At 55.1% G+C, this 20041-nt stretch overlaps 1 protein-coding gene across 6 annotated transcripts in view; it reads left to right on the top strand.

Moving 5' to 3' along the window:
• Positions 1-1026: 1026 nt before the first annotated feature.
• Positions 1027-20041, top strand: part of ACTN1 (actinin alpha 1) — a 70087-nt gene continuing 51072 nt past the window's right edge. For all 6 annotated transcript variants that reach the window (XM_026038192.1, XM_026038190.1, XM_026038191.1 and 3 more), the window contains exon 1: positions 1027-1131. In XM_026038192.1, the coding sequence (XP_025893977.1) occupies positions 1027-1131 (105 nt within the window). The remainder of the gene's footprint in view (positions 1132-20041) is intronic.

Raw genomic sequence — 20041 nt, 5'->3', positions numbered from 1 at the left:
AAAAAAGAAGGAAAAAGGCAAGGCAAGTGGGGAGGCTACTGCAGTGGTCGGGGTTTCCTCCCCTTGCAGCTCTCGTGGACAGCAGCCCTGCACATCCTCCCGCACATCGGTCCTGGCAAGCGGCTCCCGCACAGGGGGCAACGAGGAACAAAACCGGCTTTCCCAGCAGCAGGACGGGGGCCTTCGCCCATAGCGGGTGCTCGCTGCACTGCCCCTGCTGCCCCGCGACACTCGCCTACGAGCGAGGGCGGCAGCGGCAGCGCCTTGGCATGGGCTGTGGGTGCTGGGAAAAACAAAGTGCATATATATATATATACATGCATTTATTAAATGAATAAATAAATAAAATGCAAATAAAAGGATAATAAAATAAAAAAATAAAATGCAAATAAAAGGATAATAAAAGAAAAAAAATAAAATGCAAATAAAAGGATAATAGAAGAAAAAAGAAAATATTTTAAAATAAAAACGAATTAAAAATAAAAATGAAATAAAACAAAACTAAATTAAAATATACATATAAAATATAAATAAAATAATTTAAATAAAAATAAATTTAAATAAAATAAAATAAAAAATAAATTTAAATAAATTTAAATAAAATAAAATAAAATAAAATAAAATAAAATAAAATAAAATTAAATTAAATTAAAATAAAATAATTAAATTAAATTAAATTAAAATAAAATAAATTTTTAAAAGTTAAAAATAAATTTAAAAATAAATTAAAATATATTTCTATTTTTTTAAAAAAAAGGGAAAAAAAGAAGAAGAGAAAAGGAAAAAGAGGCAAATCCTCCCCAACCGAGGCGACACCGCGAGCTCCCGCCGGCCCGAGGGGCGGCTCCGTTCCGCCGCTGACGGGGGAGGGGGCACGGAGCCACCGGCGCGATGCAGAGGGCGGGACGTAGCGCGCAGGCAGCCAATGGCGCCGCTGCGGGGCGTGAGGGACGTGGGGGCCGCCCAATGCGCGCGGCGGCGGCGCCCAATGAGGGCGCGGCGTGGGCGGGCGGCGCCGCCGCCGCCATGGACCACTACGAGCCGCAGCAGAGCAACGACTACATGCAGCCCGAGGAGGACTGGGACCGCGACCTGCTGCTCGACCCCGCCTGGGAGAAGCAGCAGCGCAAGGTGGGCGCGCGCGGCGGCTCCGCGGCTGCGAACGGGCGGAGGCCGCCGCCATCGCCCCCCCCACGGGCCGTGGAGGAGCCGCCAGCGCCGCGAACGGCTCCTCCACGGCCCGTGGGGGGGGACGACACCCCCCAGGCCCTGCCCCATAGCGCTCATGTCCAAAAATGGTAACATTCATCCCTTTTTTTTTTATTTTTTACCTCCTCCTCCTTTACACTTAAGCGCTGGGGGTTCCTGCGCCGCCCTGCCGCCCGTTGCGAGGGAGGGGGGAAAATTGGGGGGAGGAGGGGAAATCGGGGTGAAAATGGCCCGTTTTGGTCGCGGTGGTGAAGGAGAGGTTGAGATAACGTTAGGATGGGCAGGGCTGGACCTGGGGACGCTGTGGAATCCGTGTGGATGTGTGCACACGTGTGTAAAATCCATGTGGATGCATCCATATCCATATATATATATATGTGCATGCCCCTATGATGTTTGCAAGCCCCTTGTCAGGCTTCCCGCAAGGAGCACGAGGCACAAGGCGCCCCATCCTCTTTAGACTCCCGTTTTCCCCCCTTCAGGAATACGGTTCTTGGGTCCTGCTGCTCGCAGTTGGCCAAAACGTCGCTTTTTAGGAGCGTTCGCCCCAGAGCCCATGGAGATACACGGAGGTGCTGGCTCTGGAGCAGTTTCCGTGCTGGCAAAGCCGTGCTGGGAAGCGGGGCGGTTGGCACGCGTGAGGATGGGGATAATGGGGATTACTGGAGGTTCATGGAGAGAGGCGTCGTGGTTTGGGGAAAGGACGGGAGCTGGAAGCGTAACCTCGGGGTGCGAGCGAAGGGCTCCCCGTCCTGCCCGCCCTTCCCACGCGGGGAGAACCGTTCACGTGTCGTGGGACACCCGCTTGTTGTCGGAAGCAGGAATTGAGCCTTTGGATTAATAAAAAAAGAAGTCCCGGAGCACAAGCTGTGACATGGCCCCTCAGAGGTCAGAGCCTTTTTTATTTTTTTTTTTCTCCTTAATATTCCCTCCTCTTGGGCGATCTTAGTCCTCTTGGTCCTATCACAAGAGGGGGACAGAGAGCTACTCTATAAGGCAGGGCTACATGGCCAGAGGAGGGGAGAAGCTGTGAGAGTTTTAGGGAATTAATGCTTGAGAGTTATCCAAGCCCGTCTGGCTTGCTCCTTGGCTGCCGCTGGCGACCTGGGTGAGCAGGGAGCCATTTCCCCTCATGGAGGAGGAGGAGGCTCTGCTCGGTCAGGTGTCCCTCTCCGGGCTGGCAGCGTCCCTTCCCTGCCTCTCCTGCTCTTGGATGGCTGAAACCTGTGGGTTCCCTCCTGCAGCGGATGCAGGATCCTGGTTTTGCCATGACCTGACCTCTCAGAAGGACCGGGATTGGGAGGGATTCCCCGGGCTGACCCCTCCAATCCGTGTGGAAGGGCCACCACGTTCCCCCGTTTGGCTCCTGGGCATCGTGGGGCTTGTCGCCTTTGGAGGGTGCTGAGGTGGTCGTAGCCACCAAGCACAGTCCAACATCTCCAGTAAACTTGTGGTGTCCCCTTTGCCTCCCGCCCTCTCCTGTCTTATTTGGGAAGAGAGAGAATGATCAGTGCCTGTAGCTGAACCTGCAGCGCCCTGCCAAGAAGGGTAGGACGGTTTCGGGTCTGCTGAAGCTATTCGTGTAGGTTCTCTTCAGTCTCTTACTGTCAGCTCACGTGTTTCAGGTTTTCTTCATCCAAGAGATGCCTAGAGAATTTTTAAAAGTCAATCTGTTTGAAATAAAAGAGCAGTGGGATTCTGTAAGAATGAAAGGCAGTGCCTTGCACGTTGGTGTGTGGGGCAGGAAAGCAACCAGCCGTTCCCGGGAGCGGCTGCTCCTGTTTGAGAGCCGCTGCGGAGCGGGGCTGCCGCCCGTGCCGGGTGGGAAGCCGCTTTCTGCGGGAGCGGGCCGGGAGCTGCCGTGCCAGGGACCTGCCTCCCGTCCTGGGAGCGGCAGAGCCGCTCTGGAGAGGGGCGGCCTGGGCACGCAGGGCATGCGGCAGCCCTTCCTGGCTGGGGGTGTGCTGGGAATGGGATCCGGGGCTGCTTGGAGCTGCGGAGTGAATCCTCCATGTGGAAAGTGAAGACGGGTCTCCCAGAGGCCATGCAGAGACCCGATGTGGAGAGTGAAGCTGCTGTCTGCAGAGCCTTCCCAGACCAAGTGCAGTAGCTGAGACCGAGTTGAGGACAGGGTATTGCTGGATTAAAATATAGGCACAAAGGGATGGTTTCTGAACCAGATTTTCTCAGAGCTTTTTTAATATGTCTGTCAGAAGAGTCTCTAAGAGGTTTTAAAGAACTTGTGGCAACGTTATTGTTCTTAAGGAGCAAAATGCAATTTCTGATAAAACTAACTATGTAAGGCCTGCACAGCCCTTTTCACAGGAGTCAAGGGATCTCCCTTGGGAATTAAAAAACTCCCTGCCTTGGACTCCTAGTTATTTAATTTAAAAATTAGAACCATTACCAGAAAATCACACCTGAAATGCAGCTGTCAGGGCAGAGGAGAAGCTTCCCATGTTAGCAGCCTGTATGTGTGCATGTGCTGGCTGGGGGGTTGTGACTGGGCTAGAACAATGCTCTTGAGCAGAATAGCCCCTGCCTGCATTTGGGCCATCCCTGGATCGTGTAGGGAAGGAGCTGGGATAGGGAGCGAGTGGCTGGGAGAACCGCTTGGTGCTCAGCAGCCTCCTGCCGCCGGCTCCCAAGCATCCCGCGGAGCCTGGAAGCGGAATTTCCATGGAGCTGCTGAGGTGCCTTCAGGGTCGGGGCTGCGCAAGGCCCATTGCACAGCAGGCGCTCGAGTTCTCCTGCTGGACACTGTCGTTTCGTGAACTGGTCGCTGGCGTTCAGGAACACGAAATCCGGCCTCGAGTGACTCGCACAAACTGCAGAGCTGGGCAAGAAACTTTAAGCCTCTCTCGGAGCTGACAGCTGCTATCTTGACGGAACGAGTGGGAAGCAGCGTTCACTTGCAGCGTGACGAGGAAAGCCACACGCGCGTTCTCAGCTCTGAAGGGAGTGATAGTAACGTTGTTATTTAAAAATAACGATGAAAGGGCTATGCTGAAAAAGATGAGCGTGCCTGCCCTTTCCCTGGCACTGCTCTGCCTTGCCAGGGGGGCATTTCTGCGGTGCAGAGGCAGTAGGTGATGTGTCTGGCGGCGGGAAGCGAGCTGTTTGCATTTATGGTGCTGCTGAAGCAGTGTGGAGCAGTACATAGATTTTTGGAGTGCCTTTTCTCCCTTCAAGAGATGTTTATCAAGTACAGTTATTTATGGAAATTGCTGAATTCCCGTTAAAAGTGGCCGCCTCCCAGAAGGCTTCTCGCTGCTCTGTGCGCCACGTGGTCCCGTGGCTCGCTGAGCCGCGCGCCTCGCACCCGTGCTGGCTCTGCATCCAACAGGTCCCGCAGCTCTTGCTGCATGGCTTGCGTTTTGCTTTGCTGAGCCCTCTTTTTTTGAGGTCTTCTGAGGTGAGATTGTTGATGACAAAAGCTAGCCGTTGTAACGTAGCCGAGGTCCCTGTGGAAATGCCCCACCTCTAAGGCTAAACTCGTGACAAGTGCCGTGAGTCTGTCTGGGAGCTATGACTGAGTTTAAGGTTGCAATCACAGCTTCCTTTTCCTTTGATTTGAACCTCCTCCCTTCCAGACAGCATCTGCTTTGAAACTGGGATCTAGATTTCCAGAAAGCCGCTGTTGTGGTGGCTACTTTTATGACCAGCATAAAAGTGTGGAACTGCCTTTCTTACCTCTGTAGTTTGGTAAAATCCCTTACAGTTGCACAAGAGCCTCATCAGTGAAATTAAAGTCTGTTGTTTACTGGGTCCTTGTGCCCTCCCTGCAAGGGGCACTGCCTAACTACGAATGGATCGTGGCCAGGAAAGGTCCTTGCTTGGTGTTTGCGGTGGGGATGTGCGGTAGGAAAGACGTCCTCATGCACCTCGGGATCCTGTACCTTATTTCACGCTGGGTGATGCCTCTACAGGAACAGAACGGTGACACTTGTAGAGCCACTTGCTTGAGCTGCTGTCATGCAGTCACATAGGCAGGCAGCGTATATAGGTTACTAGATAACTTAATCTTGCCTTTCAGATCAAACTTTTGTTTAACATAATTTAGTATCGCCAGTTACTCGCTCTTCAAGACACTTGAAGCAAAAGTTGCTCTGCTGGAAGCGTCTGGCTCTGCAGATCAGTTATTAGCTGCTGAGCGTGGGAGCTGCCTCCTGTTTTCTGTGATCCGTTTCAGCAGGACGTGCGTTTGTGGGGTTTTCTTTTTTAGCAAGAATATCTTTATTCATCGTAACCTCTTGGTTACAATGAATGAGACATGTGGACTCTGAGGTGACCTACTCTCCCCTACAACATCCTGGGAAGAGCCCAGGACGGGGAGGAGGTGGAAAGGAGAAGGAAAGCACGGGTTAAAGAGGAAACCGCCTGTTTTTTGGGAAGCCTCCATAGCAGATCCCAGGGAGCAACCCTTGAGAACAGGGCGCCTGCCAAACGGGATTGAGCTGCTCATCCTCCTGCGGGGAGGGCTGAATCGGCTCCCGGCACCCGCTACCACGCGCTGATGCGAGATGTGTCTGCCCGGGGAGTTTCCCCCGGCCGCCTCGGGCAGCGGGTTGGGGTTCCTGCCCGTGTGCTCCGGCGCTGCCGTGCGTCGCCCCGCGGCCGGGACGCCCCGGTGCCCGCTGTGCTAGCCTGCCAGAGAGCAGCTCTCAGCAGAGGCTGCTTGCAGAGTGGCCTCCTCAAAAGGAAATGGGAGCTTTTTTGTGTCGTTCTGCTACGGAAGTCGAGCGTCGCAGGGGCCTGCTGCTGGGGCAGGTTTGCAGCCCGCTTGCAGCCTCGCTGGGATGCACATGAGGGTTCAGCCTGCGCTTCCTAGGGTCAGCACAAGCGCTGGGGACGAGCACAGCGCTGGCGAGGGGGACGGGCAGCTTTGTGCCGCTGCCTGCGGGCTGTCGCTGCTGTGCCCGGCGCCTGGGCCCTTCTCCGGGCTGCAGTTACGCTGCTTGGAGGTGGCTTCGCTCCTTCCGACAGCGAGGGGCAGAAAGCAGGCGCTCCGGAGAAGAGGCGGGAGCTCCGTCCCTGGGAGCTGTGGGAAACTGCCAGAACACCACAGATGGAGTGGACCTGCCTTGCTGGAGTGCGCTGTGGCCACAGGGGCTTGCCGGATGTATTGCTGGGAATCCTGGAGGCGTTTGGTGCCATCCAGGTGATGGTGACTGAGAGAGAGGATAGGGAATAGAGTTTTCTCTTAGTTATCCAGAAACAAAAACCCAATGTCTTGCCCTGTGTGTCACTACTGCCCATGCAAAGGGTACCAAATGAGACACGTTTAGCGTGACGTTTACAAGTTTTGTTCAGCAACATAAACCCCTCTCATCTCACAGAGCTGTACGTGCTCTATGTCTGTGTCGGGCAGGGGTAGGACAGGACGTGTAATGCTGTGTGTTCGGCAACAGCTGGGGAAAAAATGGGATCTTAGTGAGCAAGGCACCGAGCCCACCCTGTGTTTTCCATCATAAAGCACAGGATTTGCTCCCCTTGGGATTTGAGAGCCAGCGTGCTGGGGATCCACGCAGAGCTGGGGCCCATTGCAGTAGGTTGATGTGGAGTGGTCAGACTTGTCAGCAGTGGCACCAGGTACGCTGAAGAGTCTGTTTTATTTCAGACTGGAGCCATGTGCCACTGGGCTGTGGCCTCTCCAGAGGAAACGGACTTAGAGGTTCCAAAATGAATCAGCCAAGCTCCCGAGACACAGAACTGAAAAGTTTTCTGGGGGCAACCGAAATAAATGCTAAAATGAGCAAAACCACCAGCATTAATATGACTAGCCAAAAACTGCCTTCCTGTTCTCTTGCCCTCTTCTTCCCTGCCCTTGTTCCCCTCCGCGCTGCAGCGGAACTTGGCCATGGGATGTTTGTGGTGTGGCCTGGTGCCAGTTTAACCTCTTAGCTCCCTATTAGGCAATAAAGCAGAAGCTTTTTTTTTTTTTTCCTTTTTTTTTCTTTTCTTTTTCCCCTCTCTTTCCCACAATGGTTTTTCTGCCGTTGTCTTTCCTGCGCCGCTGGCGGCACATGCATCCTATTGCTAAAGGCTGGGCCAGACGCATGCACGCTGAGCCTTGCGCTGCCAGCACAGCTGACCTCAGGCCTGTACCTGCATCCTCCTCCTCTTTCCCAATCCGTTGCTGTGCAGGGATTGCAGCTGTGCTGGACACGCGTTTCGCGGGGATGTCCGCGCTGCCTCGCGCAGTGCCGGGGGCAGCTCTGCCGTCGTGCTCCGGGCTGGCACTCGGTGCGCAGCACTCCCACTTCGTGCCGCCTGCAAATGGAAGCGGAGCTGGCGTGTGGAGGCCTGGAGGCCTCTCCAAGATCCATGTATGGTGTCCACGTTGCTGCAGGGCGCTCTCCTCTTGTCCCGGAAAGCTGCGCGTGCTGTCCAGAGCCGCCCGTCCTGGCCGGGCTCCCGGCGGGATGCAGCGGCGCTGCTCCCGCTCCGCTGTGCGCTCACCTGCGAGTCCCTCGCTCCAGCCAGGTGGACGCCATGGGGTGTTTCCCTTCCCCTCAAAAAGCATTAACATTTGGCTCAGCAAAGGGAAAGCAAGAACACAGTTATCGCTCTGTAAGCAGTGCCGGAGAAAGGACGCTTGTTTAAAGTTATTTCGACCATCTCTGTGCCAGGGCTTATCGCAATGGAAAATACTCGGTTTCCTGAGGAAAACTCTGGTTGCAGCCAAGAGCTGCTGTAGCTGTTCAGCCCCAAGGCTGGCTTCCAGGTGCGCTTCCTGCGGAGCGTTTTATCAGCTTTGAGGGGTGCTGCAGAGGAGAGGGCGGCGGGCAGCGCCTCCCCGGCCGCACATGGAGCCGGGATCCGCGCTGGCCTCGCGTGGGGCAGCAGCGCTTCGGGATGGCCGGGCCGCGCGAAGCCACCGTGGCGGTGGCAGAGCGCACTCCGTCCGTTTGGAAGGGGCTGGTGCCTGGAAACCTGCTGCTTCCTGAGGGGTTGTCGGGCGTGGGGGAACTCTGAGACCGTTCACAGCTGTGGGGAGCCAAGCGCGAATCACTCGGGGCAAGGTGCCCGACTCCACTGGGTTTCCCTGCCTTCCTCGCTGCAGCCAGCAGTGCCAAATTCAGTGTGTGCCAGTGCTCGGGTTCCTGAGCAGGGAAGCAGCAGCAAGTGGAGCACAGTGCTGCTCGGGATGGGCATGAGGGGAGGACCACAGCCCTCAAGTGTAGCCCCCTGACAGCTCCCACAGCCATCCCGGGCTGGGATGCTGAGAGGCTTTGCTCCTAGACCTGCCGGGTATTTCCCTCCCCCTCCTGTAATGGGTTGTTTCCCTGAAGCTGCTTGCTGGCCCTAATCCAATCACTGCTACTGTAATTAGCGAGCTGCTACAGTAACTACAGCGCTGCAAGCCCAGTGCCCTCCCTGGCGCCGAGCAAGTGCCGGGGGTCCCGCAAGAGGCAGTGGGTTCCGGTGTGGGTGCTGTGGGGCAAGGCCAGCCCAGGCCCCAGTGCCTCCTGCCCTCGCTGGAGCCTGCCCAGCACAGGCAGGGGCTGTGTCCCCGGGGGTCCCTGCAGCCGGCCCCGCTGCGTGGCCTCCTCCCGCTGTCTGCAAGGAGCCTCCTCCTGCCCCCGAGAGCAGGTGCTGCTGAGGATAGGATGCAATGCTGAAAGTTCAGGTGTTATTTTCTGTCGTGTTGCAGTGGGCTCGGCGTCTCCCCTTGCTTTCAGAAAGCTTCTTACCCCCTGCATGGCTTCCCTTTTTGGGCCCGCTCCTGAGAATTACAGGCTCCCTAGACAAGGTTGAGCGAGTTCAGCTCTGCTCTGTGCTGGTGCTTCCCCTTTAGGCAACGAGGCTTCCCTGGGGCCGCCTCTGCCCTTCCCTTCCTACCGGGCTGAGGAGGAGCGAGACACGGGCGATCTGTGCTTGGTGGCGGGTCCGGCAGCAGAGCCACTGCCTCGGAGCTGAGCTCCTGTTGCTGTGGCTGCAGGTGGCTTAATAATTGTCGTTAGCTTTCCTTCTGGAGGGTATTTTGGTGACGTTGCTTTTCCTAAGAGCTTATTTTGACATTTCCCCTTGTGGCAGCCTTGGCCTGAGTAACCTTGTTCTGGTTGGGAGCAGGGGAGTTTGCACTGGGTGCTTCAGGCTGAGGTGGGAATTTAGATGCAGCTGGGTGCATCCAAAGAAAGGGCTCTCCAGGCCAAGAGCAAAGCTGCTCCCAAGCAGTGGAGCCCAGTGCACGGGAAGAGGCGTCCTTTGGATGCATGTGCCTCTGAGTGTGAGCGCCAGCCTCATACTGCAGCAGGGAATTGGTCACTGGCAAAGCTTAGTCCTGTTCCTGTTTCCCTCTGACTTCTGCGATGGTCATGTGAAAGTCACAGCCTTCTGGGACCTCTCATGTGAACAGGCTTTGCAATGGTGCTCGTTCGTCATACAGCTCAAGTGCATCCGGGCAGCTACCTGCCTCATAGAAGGCTGTGGAAATATTAGCTAAACCTGCCTACTTTTGCTTTGGTCCATTTCAGAATTTGCTAGGACTGAATTTCCTAGCCATTTGCACCTAGCTTTACCTTTCCCAGAGTGCCTGAAGTGGGCAGAGTTTTGCATATGTTTTGCATACATACACTGGGGTGATATGTTCCAGAGCTCCATTGATGCAGTGCTCATCTGCTGTTTGGGTGCTGAAATTTAGTAGCCTTGCAGAAAGGGGTGAATAAATGTATTGTGAAGTGCATTCTGCATGCTTTGCCAGGTGACAGAAGACACCTTCAAGCTGTCAGTCCCCCAGTCCCTACTGATTCCAAAGACCTGGCAGAGATGTATTTTCCTTCCGATGCCCTTCCCTTTTGCATATGGAGCGCGGCATGCGCCGCCTACATGCACAGAGCTGGGCAGGCTTTGCCCCAGCGCTGTTCCGTGGTGTTCGCAGGGCCCTGCGTGGCTCTGGGCTCTCCTGTCCCTCCTGCCCGGGCGCTGTCACCATCGGGACACGCAAGCCATGACGCTGTGGGCCGAGCCCATGCGCGCTCAACCAGCCTTTGGGCACATCCCGAGCTGATCCCGGCGAGTGAGCCGAAGGTGCAGCCCAAGCGGCAGGTTGCAACAAGCGAGGGAGAGTGAAGGATGGGAGCTCCCGTTCTCATGGCAACTCCACAACAAAGTGGGCAAAGCCCAACCAGGAGCCGTTTTCTCAGCGATACCCTATCTGGAGCGGCAGCAAGTGCGGGCAGGACCTGGCTGGGGCTGTAAGGAACTTGCGGTTTGTGCTTTGTTCCAGGTTTCTGCATAGTTTTTATTAGGCTGGGAAACAAAGCAGCCCATTCTCACCCTTTAAGCCCTGCCCAGATTCCTTGCATTTTTGCAGCTGGGGCCAGGTGATAGTCCTAGCCTGCGAATGAAAAGTATAAACCTTTGGGCAGCTCTGCAGAGGGAGGAATGCAGCTTAAACCTCCTCTGTCCGTGCAAAATGCTGGTGTGCACAGGCGCAGAGTGCTGGGGCAGGGTAACAGAGCACAGACCATGCTGGATGGAGCAGGACTAAGGACTAGGCTTTGGTTTGATGCAAGGAGGGCACTGCCTTGGCCACGGCTGCCTGGGGAGTTCTTGTCCCCGGGCGCTCCTTGCTGCCCTGTGCAAGGCACTGCCTTGGGACTCCTCCCGCATGGTGGCTTGTGCACATGAGCTGTGAACTGGGTACAGGAATGCAGCGAGTGTTAAAATCAACCTGCAGGGTGGGGGGAGATGCTCTGTTCTTGCCTACTCGGGAATATTAGCTGCCTCCTCCTTGTCAGATATCCTGCAGATACCACGAGCTCAGAGGAGTTCGCAGGAACCAGGTTGCCAAAGCTCTGAAGAAATGGCACCTGCCAGGCCTAATTTTTAGCCCTGCAAGTCTAAAAGCTCAAAACCTCAAGGTTTTGCCATGCTTCTTTACAGGGTGCCAGGGCTTTTCCAAGAACAGGCAGCAGTAATTTGCTGACCACCTCAAAGGAGCAGCAGGGCTGCACAAGGCAGTGCTGTGGGCTGGCTCCAGCTCCTCCTGTCCGGGAGCTGGCACTTCCCGTGGGGATAATGGAGGGCTGGCTGGCGGTGGTGGGAGTGAATCCCAGCTCAGCAAGGAGCTGCCCCTCACATGGGTGCCCAGCTCTCTGTCTTAACTGGCTCCTCAGCGAATGCGCGGTGCTCCCATCCCGTCTGCTCCCACTGCTGATCCCGTCTGCTCCCGCTCCCGTCCTGCCCGCTGCTGCTTCGGGGCAGCGAGCTCAGTCTGCAGCACCAGCGCGTCCTGTCAGGGCCCTGTGCGGTGGCTCCTCCTGGGGGCAACTCGGCCTGGAGCTCTCCTGAGTGCAGAGGAACTGCAGAGAGCTGCAGGCAGACTCTGCATTAGAGGGATGGCTTCTTAGGCATCAGGAAATTGGAAAAAAATATTACTAGTCTGCTAAGCAAAGCAGGAGGCTTAACGTTCCTGGTAGGTGCGAAGGGAAGGTGTAAATGCTAACTTGCTGGGCAGTCCGTGCACAGACGTGGCCTGGCTGGCGCGTGGCGTGGGAGACGGGCCGGAACGGGAATAGCCAGATTCCCGCGGCAGCTACCAGGGAAGGAGCAGGTCGGCTCTGAGGAGCTTGGACTGCTGCTAAGGACAGGGAGAAGCAGACCTGCAAAAATGGGACACTCTGTGCATTAATGCCAGGCCCTGCGAGGGAAGAGGAGCCCGCAGTGGTTATCCAGTGTGTTGCTGGATGGGACTGTGTGCCCAGACAAGTGCCCAAAGCTGCATGAGCTCCACGGTAATCCCAGTTTTGAGGGGACACAGGTCTGCCCCTTGGCCTGGGCTGCTGCTGGGTCTTTGCTCCGTGATTTGGCCAGTGCAGGTGGATGTGGTGATGGAGAATGACCCACTGTCAGATGGAAGTTAGTTTTTGAGGCCTCCTTGTCTGGCACGAGGAGTAGGTAGCATCCCGCGCTGCTGGTGATTTCCAAAATCCTTTCTGAAGGCGACAGGGTTACATTTCTGATGTTTCTCAGCCCCAGTTGGATCCCCTGCTGCCTCTGGAGAATTGCAATGTTCTCCATTTCCCCCCATGCTTCCAAAGGCCTTTGCCCGTTCTCCTCTCTCTGTCCTTCCTGACACGTCTGGCTGTCATCCATGGGAGAGGCAAATGCACCCAGATGCATCCTCACCGCTACCTTCCCCCCGGGGCCAGTGGTCTCTCTTGCTTGCTCACTGCAGCAGGAGGGAGATGAGTCCTGAGTCCCTATTCTGTTGGCTACCGAGTATGGCTGTTAGCACATGGTATAATTGGTATAATATCCATATCATAATGGATATCATCAGGTACTAGTGAGATATCTATTTCCAGTCATCATTGTCAGACGTGTGGGATGATCTGTATCCCTGGAATGCGTTTTTGGGTCCTGTGAAGCAAGTGAAACTAAAAGTTCCTGGACTCTTCGCACCAGGGTGTAATTTGACTTCCCAGCGGTAACTAACACCCTGCTCTCCTCCGGCAGCTGCGTGTCACTTCCCTGCCTACGCTCTGCCGCCTCAGGTGGTTCCTTAGTCAGGAAAGCGGATGGCAAATGTCATGGCAAGGGTAGTTTGCGGATTACACCTCACGCAGGTGGCAGGCGTGCAGATTATCTGCTTCTTGTCAGCGTTTTTTTAATAACATCCAAGTTGTGCTAGTTTTGTTATTCCTCCTGTATTCACGCATGCGTGTGTTAGCAGGAGAAATGCTTTAGTTCATAGAATCATAGAAAGCTTAAGGTTGGAAAGGACCTCTAGAGATCATATAGAAATCCGATGCAGAAAATAGCTTCAGGGACTAAAGTTGAGTAAAGGAGAGCCATGGTGTAGCTGCGTGGTGGTCTGTCCACAGTGCTTGGCTAGCCTTGGAGTGAAGAGTTTGGGTTTTTCTTATTTTTTTCCCATAGTTCTGGTGTGGCAGTAGGGCTTTATATTGCCTTCCTAGCCCTGGCAGACAGGGGATCAGCTGGAACCCAAGCCCTGTGTCCTGCGTACCTGAACCCTCTGCCTCGCCTAGGAAACAGGGAGCAGTACCTTGCTAGGGAGACCACGTTCTCCCAGGAGAGCCAAGATAACGTTTGCCCCAAGCCTCATCTTTTGAGATTCCCTTCTCCCCTGGGATGGAGGTGCCGTTTGCAGGGCGGGATGGCCGTGCCTGTGTCCTTCCCGCGCCGCTGCCGCCTGCATCAGCGGCCGTGGCTCAGCCCTGCCACCCGTGTGCTGGGCCTTGTCGGGGGGACACGTGCTGTCCAAGCCTCTGGAATGCAGCTCTCCATGTAGGAAACGGCTTTCCTGGCGTCGGGAGGAACAGGGGAGCGTTTGGGGAGCAGCTGCAGAGGCCACGGGTCGGGCGCCTGTCTGTACGTGTCTCCATCCCACCGAAAGAGCGGGGACGGGGACAGTGGCCGAGAGCACGGATATGGAAAACTTGGCATCACGGTGCGTGCGCATCCTGTCACACCAGCTGTGGGTCCTCAGAGTGATTTTCCAGGAACTGAGGAAAAAAATTCCCTAAATAAGGGCACTGGTGAGGGACTGGTGAAGATGTGGGTTGTGTGATGGAAAGCAGGAGGGCGCCCTGGCCTGTGAGGGCTCCTCCGCTGCCGCTGCTCGTGGGAGGCATCTCCCTCGGCAAGGGTGAGCCAGGGGGTGCCTGCACTTCCCCACCTGCACCTTGCTTCAATATGCCAAATTTCTTTTTCAAGATTGCCGCAGAGGGGGAAAAGAGCTCAAAACTTTGTCTGGAGTTATATCATCTTGCTGGACTGAATAAAACTGGCTAAATTTACCAGAGAAACTCAGCTTCTTGGAGCAATGCTATATTCAGGAATTAAAACGTCCATCTCCAGTGACTGCGTGGGACTCGAGCTTTCCCTCATTCCCAGGGAGAACGGTTGCATTCTGCCATGCTGCTCTGGGCATCACGGAGCAAGCCGAGCCCGGATCCTGGAGACCTTCCTCATGTGCCAGAGCCACGTTAGTGGTTCAGGTACCTGGGTGCAGGTACCGGTGCCCCCGGCCGGCTTGGTTCCCGTGGGACCGCGCGCTGCCGAGAGCCGCCCTTGCGGCGGCCGCTCTCGCTCGTGGTTAATGTGCAACCCGAGCATCCGCAGCACGGCGGGCTGTGGCCAGTTGGGGCCCTGCTTTGACAATGTCCTTTCTCTCCAGCGGCGAGGGAGGGGCAGGAAGGGGGAGGTTTACTTGGTGCTGCCTTAAAAAAGCCAAACAAACCGGCTGCAGGGCACTTAATGCAGCTGTGACCTGCGTCCAAGTCTCGCTCTGCATGAAATCCGTCATAGACACGTGAAACGATTGCTGCTTAGCTACGTCTTGCTCTTTCCCACTGAACTATAAAGCAAAACGAATTTGAATGTCTTGGATGATCTGGGTGGTTTACCTGCAGTGACGTTTTGTCCGTGCCCCTCAGGCTAACGTGGGAGACCGTGTGCAGCCTTGCACATGAAGGCACAGCCTGGGGCAGTGCGCTGGTGCTGTAATGCCCATAACCATCTCCCGTGCCATTCCTTACCTTTACTCGTCGCTTTACCTTTTTGGGTATCACTCTATGCAAAGCAGATGGATTGGTGAGCTGGCGGGGGCTCTGCTGATTTGTACCCATTAATTCAGGATCCAACAAGGAAAAGGCAAAGGGGTTTTCTCCATATTAGGCATCAGCGAATGCACAGCAGGTCAGCATAGCAAGGCAAACTTCAGTAGTTCCGCTGCTTGCCTGGTGGCTTCTTATCAAAGAGTAAACAGGTTGGTGTTTGCCTTTGGAGGCGAGGTGCTGGCTTTCAAGGAGGGCTGACATGAGGTACAAATTTGAAACAGTGCAGGGGCACACGCTGTGTTACGTGGAGAGGATGCAGCAGCGTTGCCACATCTCTTGGGAATGGCATGTGCCCTGTGGTGCCGTCGGGGTTTGGTGGGTGGGTCTGCAAGGAATCCAGCGCTTGGCAGTGCTGGGAAGGCAGGGCTGCATCCTGCAGAAGGACACGCGGCCGATAACCAGGGCATCTGTAGCCTTTCACAGCAGGGCCGGAGTGGGAACCTTCCCTTGGGATGTGGTCCCTGCGCCGCTCTGAGAGGCGGTGCGTGTCCTGTATGTGGGGCAGTGTGCGGAAACACGACACACTGCGGAGCAGGATGTGCTGCCGAGCGCGCCCGTTGCGGCCCCTCTCCGTCCCCGCTGCCACGTGCAGCATGGGAAGGCCGCCGGAGCCGGTGGCACCGGGCTGGGCGCCGGCACTCGTGTGCTCGGGGCGATGAGCAGAGCGCCCGTGCTGGGGCATGGTGCCCTTTGCGCCCAAGGGAGCGGGCAGACGGGGCGCGCCGTGCCCCAGCGGGGAGCTAGAAGGGGCGCACGCTCAGGGTGGTCGCGGTGTGCATCAGAGGGCTGCCCGGGGCTCCGCTAAATCCGCGGTGATGGAGTGAAGAGAGGAGGAGCTGAGTACAGGCCCTTTAAGAATGAGCTGGCAACAGACGAGCTCAGGATTTAAATTTAGTGCAGACGAAGGGGGAAAAAATTCCCTGCAGCATCTGTTTCGTGTTAGTGCTGGCGGCCTCGGCAGAGGCAGCGTTTACAGCGAGGCGAGGGCTGCTCCGGCTCTGCTCCCGGGGGCCTCTGCCCCTGTGCCCCCCTTTGCGCTCCTTAAATAACCCCGAGCTAGCTCTCGGGCAGCCGGAAGGGAGCCCTGCGGGTCCGAGGTGCCCTGAGAGCGAGCACGGCACCTTCCCGAGTGCTTGGCACCTTCCTGCTCTGCTTGGGAGAACGTCAGGTGGCTGGGCCCTTCCTTTGGGGCTCTCCGTGGCCGTCCCAGGCCTCCCTGCCCACTCCAGGCCCGGGCTGCGAGGTGACACCCGCCTCACCGTGTCCCCCTCACCGCGTCCGGGACGGCTCTGCGGGCGCCGAGCAGCTCCAGCAAGGCCAAGCTGCGAGGAAGCCGGAATCCAGTCACGTCAGCTGAGCGAGCCGCTTGCAAGCAGGGCAAATAGTGCTTTGCAAGGGAGGGCTTTGCACAGGGCAGTGATAACTGTGTGACTGCTGCCCTGCGTCTGCGTCCTGCGGCGGGTCCCCTTGCGAGCGGCTGCGCCCTCGCTCCCTCCGTGCGCCAGGCACAGCTCTCGGGTGGCACTGAGCGCCCAGGCTCCGCTTGGCGGGCAGGGCCGTCCAACAGGAAAATCACAGCGTTCTCCCGAGCTCACGGGCCTTGCTCAGCAATAATGCAAATATGTTGCAAGGCCCCATCGTATCCACGGGTAAAATAAACACACGGTTTGAGGCCAAAGCTGGGGAAAAAAACATAGTCTGCAGGACTAGTGATAATTTGGGTGTCTGCTCTTTGAAATTTTTGGGATTAAGTGCCATATGCCTCTAGGCGGAAGGAAGGAAGGAAAAGGAATGGAAAATTCTGGATTTACTTTGATGCAGAGTACTGATGTTGTTGCTATTGTGGTCCTTCTCTGTAGCAGCTTCTGGGCCAAAGCCTGTTGCCACCGCTGCCAGCTGAGATTAAAACTCTTAACGTAAACTCTTTCCCCAGCTATCCTTGCAGTTTCCCTCATCCAAGAAATGATGAGTCCCCACCTCCCCTCTCTCCTCCTCCCCCTACCCCAGGACGAGTCAGAAGCAGTTCCCAACTTGCTCTTTTGTCCCTGCTTTCTCCACAAGCAGTGGCAAAGGCCGAGGATGATGACAATCCTGTCATTCCCCCTCGCCAGCCATCCGTCCTCTTCCATAGGCACTGCCTCTCGCTGCAGGCGGATTGGGAGCCGAACCTGCGCTGGCTCCGTGTGCATCCTGCCAACCCTGAGCGGTGCTGCTCGTGCCGTCTGTGGCATGGAGCGGAGCTGCCCTTCTGTGTTCCCGGGAAGCTGCCCCGCCACTGGTGCCTGCAGGAGCGAGTTGTCCATCCCAGGATTTGAGGCGCTCGTCACCTGATTCCCCTTTTAAGTACAGCAGAGGGCGAGGGCCAGCCCTTCTCAAACTGTTGAAATTGTTCTTTGACCAAATTTGAGCATTCTAAACTGCAGGATTATAGTTTTGTTTAATGCAAAATATGTGCTTTCCATAGGAGAAAAGTGATATTTGTTCGTGCAACAAAAAAAGGAGCCAAATCCTGAAAACCCCAAGTGTGTTGGCCCGTGTCCTTTCCCCTCTGCGAAAGGTGCTTGGACGTGCGGCTTGTGCAGCGCTGCCCCGGGAGAGGCTTCCCTGGGAAGCGGCTCCCTCCTGCCGACCCCGGTGGTGCCCGTGACGGAGCTCCCTTGGGATTGCTTGTGGTGCAAGAGGCCGTCGAACAGGAGCCCCTGCCCCGTACAAGGAAGTGGAAGCCAAACCGTGGCACCCGAAAGACACTGTGACGCGCTCCCCAAAGCAAAATGCTGCAACTCGTGACAAAGTATTTCTCCTACACGTGCCCTTGCTGAAAATAGACCTTTTTCCTTGTGGGGAAAACGACATCTCTGATTCAGTCTGACCAAATTGCTAGAGCTTTGCTAGAGCTCATCTTTGCTGGAAGGGGGAATTGCCTCGGTCAAACGGGATCGATAACTGGTTAGTGAGAACAGAGCTGATAGGCTTGAAATGGAGCTGCATGGGACAGGTGAATTCAAGTAACTTGAAGTGATGTGGAAACATCTCGCAATTCTAATTTGTGTTTGAGTGGGATTTTGTTGACTGTCGCTTGGATTCTTCCTCTTCCCTTGCCCTGTCGTTTGCCCCATGGGTATCTACACCGATGGGTATCTACACCTTCCAGCATCCTGGAAGGCTCCTTGTAGCAGATAGCGATTGATCCCGTTCCCCTTTCTTTAGGCCTAAAGCTGGATCTTTTTTATTTTAAAACTTTATTTTTATTAGCTTGAGTAGCTCGAGCAAGCTCTGTCCCGCTACCCGGTAGTTGCTGCAGCTCCAGCTCCTCCCTTGGCTTTCCTGCCTGGCCCACGTGCCACGTTAACCTTCCCGGCTGGAGCTACTCGTGGAGCGTTTCCAGTGCAGGTGCGGTGAGGCCTTGGCCCATCCTTCCTGCACAAGGAGAAGCCCTGTGGGTTCTGTAGGTGACGGTCTTGGGCTGGGGACACCTGGATCCTCCTGAACTAGAGGGAACTTGGGTTTGCCCAGGGCAGCCGCGGTCAGCCCTGCCCTTGGGCTGCACCGAGAACATTGTGCGAGGCCTCCAGCTCTTCCGAGCGGAGAAGGAGAAATAGGAAGCGTTTCCCAATGGGCTCAACGGGCCTCTCGTGGTATTTTCTGGTCCTTTCTGCAGTATGTTTTTTTTTTTTTCCCTGTGTTCCCAGGGGTTTTCTTGTCATCAGGACAATGAAAATCTTTTTGCTGGATTAAAAAAGATGGACCAAATTCTTTATGAGAATGTCTGGCAAAATGTTGTTTGTATCTGTTCTGCGTAAGACAGTAGCAGCTTCGTGTGGCTTCTTGGGATTCAGATCTATCAGACTCTGCTGTTCTGTGTTATTTTCCACAGGGGAAAAAAGCAGTTCTCGATGACCTTTTTAGCCTTTGGATCAAGTCTAGAAACTTTTGGCTGTGTCTCCTGCACTTTACCTAGGATGACTGTTTTGACAGACTTGAAATGCACCCAAAATATTGCAGCTGCTGGAACAGGTGTCTGCAAGGATCACTTCTTTTTGTGCGTCTATAAGTTTTGAAAAGTTAGACTGTAGGCATCAGGTAAGCTTTGTAAAGAATATACGGTACCAAGAGTCTTGTTTTCTGCTGGCTTAGTGCTACTGTGTGCATGTGGAATACTTCATCAAAGAAAAATCCTTGAAGGTTTCTCCTTGCCTTTGAACCCACGAAACAAGTTCTACATCTGACATCTTTTAGCATTTTTTGCTTAGATAAACTGCATAAGCAGTTTCAGGAGAAACAAGGCAATTAAAGTGAAGGCTGATAAAGATCAAATAAGGTTTTGGTCATCAGGTCAAGAAAACCTTTGAACGGTGTATCTCCTTAAGGAGAGCTCCTCTTTCCTTTGGTCCCCTGTCGGGAGCCTCGGTGGTCAGGAGGGAGTCAAAGGAACTTGGGTGGGAGTAAAGAAGGAAAAGGAGGTGAAGGAGGGAAGGGCAAAGGAACGTGAGGTGAGGGTGAAGGAGGAGGAGCAGGTGGAGGCAGATGCTGCGCTCTCCTCAGCTGTGTGTGGGGTGGCATGAGCCAGCGCTGCTCCTAAGCAGCCCCTTCAGTCTCACCCTTGCTGTAATTATCCCTTATCTTAACCTCTAATCTTCCACCTACCTTTTCTTCTTAGTCCAAGATTTCCAGCCTGGTTAGAGCCTGCAGTGCTGGGGAGACCTGGCCTGGCCTCCCAGTTCTCTGCCCCACACCGCGTTGGGGAGCTGTGCCCCATGCTTGTGTGGCCTTCCCCCCGCTGCCCGGATGTGTGGGGCTTCGCTCTGCCCCCCACGCAGCACTTGCTGGCCACGGCTGCATTTGCTGGGTGAAGGGCTGAGGCCCCACAGCTCCCCATGCACGTGGGGCTGAGCCGGCGTTTGAGCCTGCCCTGGCCTGCAGCAGCCCTGGGCCTGCGAGGGTGCTCACGAATGAGGCTGTTCTTGTCCCCAAACACACCCTGAGGAATACCTTGCTACTCGGTGCTGGTGTAGACAGCTTAAATCCTGCTTCAGCTTAGCGCTGAGGTGACACATTCATTCCTCAACAGTGAGTATGTCTTGAAATCCCGTAAAAGACCCATCTTTACAATCTCACTGCCCCCCGGAGCCTTGTTGCTTTGGGTGTCAAATTTAAAGTGGTTGGGATGTAATTTAGGTTTAAATAAGACCATTACCTTAATAATTAGCTCTTGGGCACTTGGTCACTCGTGTATGGGAATT

Source organism: Nothoprocta perdicaria, unplaced genomic scaffold (assembly GCF_003342845.1).
Source record: "Nothoprocta perdicaria isolate Ctin4 unplaced genomic scaffold, notPer1 scaffold_204, whole genome shotgun sequence".
In the NCBI taxonomy this organism is placed as follows: domain Eukaryota; kingdom Metazoa; phylum Chordata; class Aves; order Tinamiformes; family Tinamidae; genus Nothoprocta; species Nothoprocta perdicaria.
This window is presented reverse-complemented; position numbering and strand designations above follow the sequence as displayed.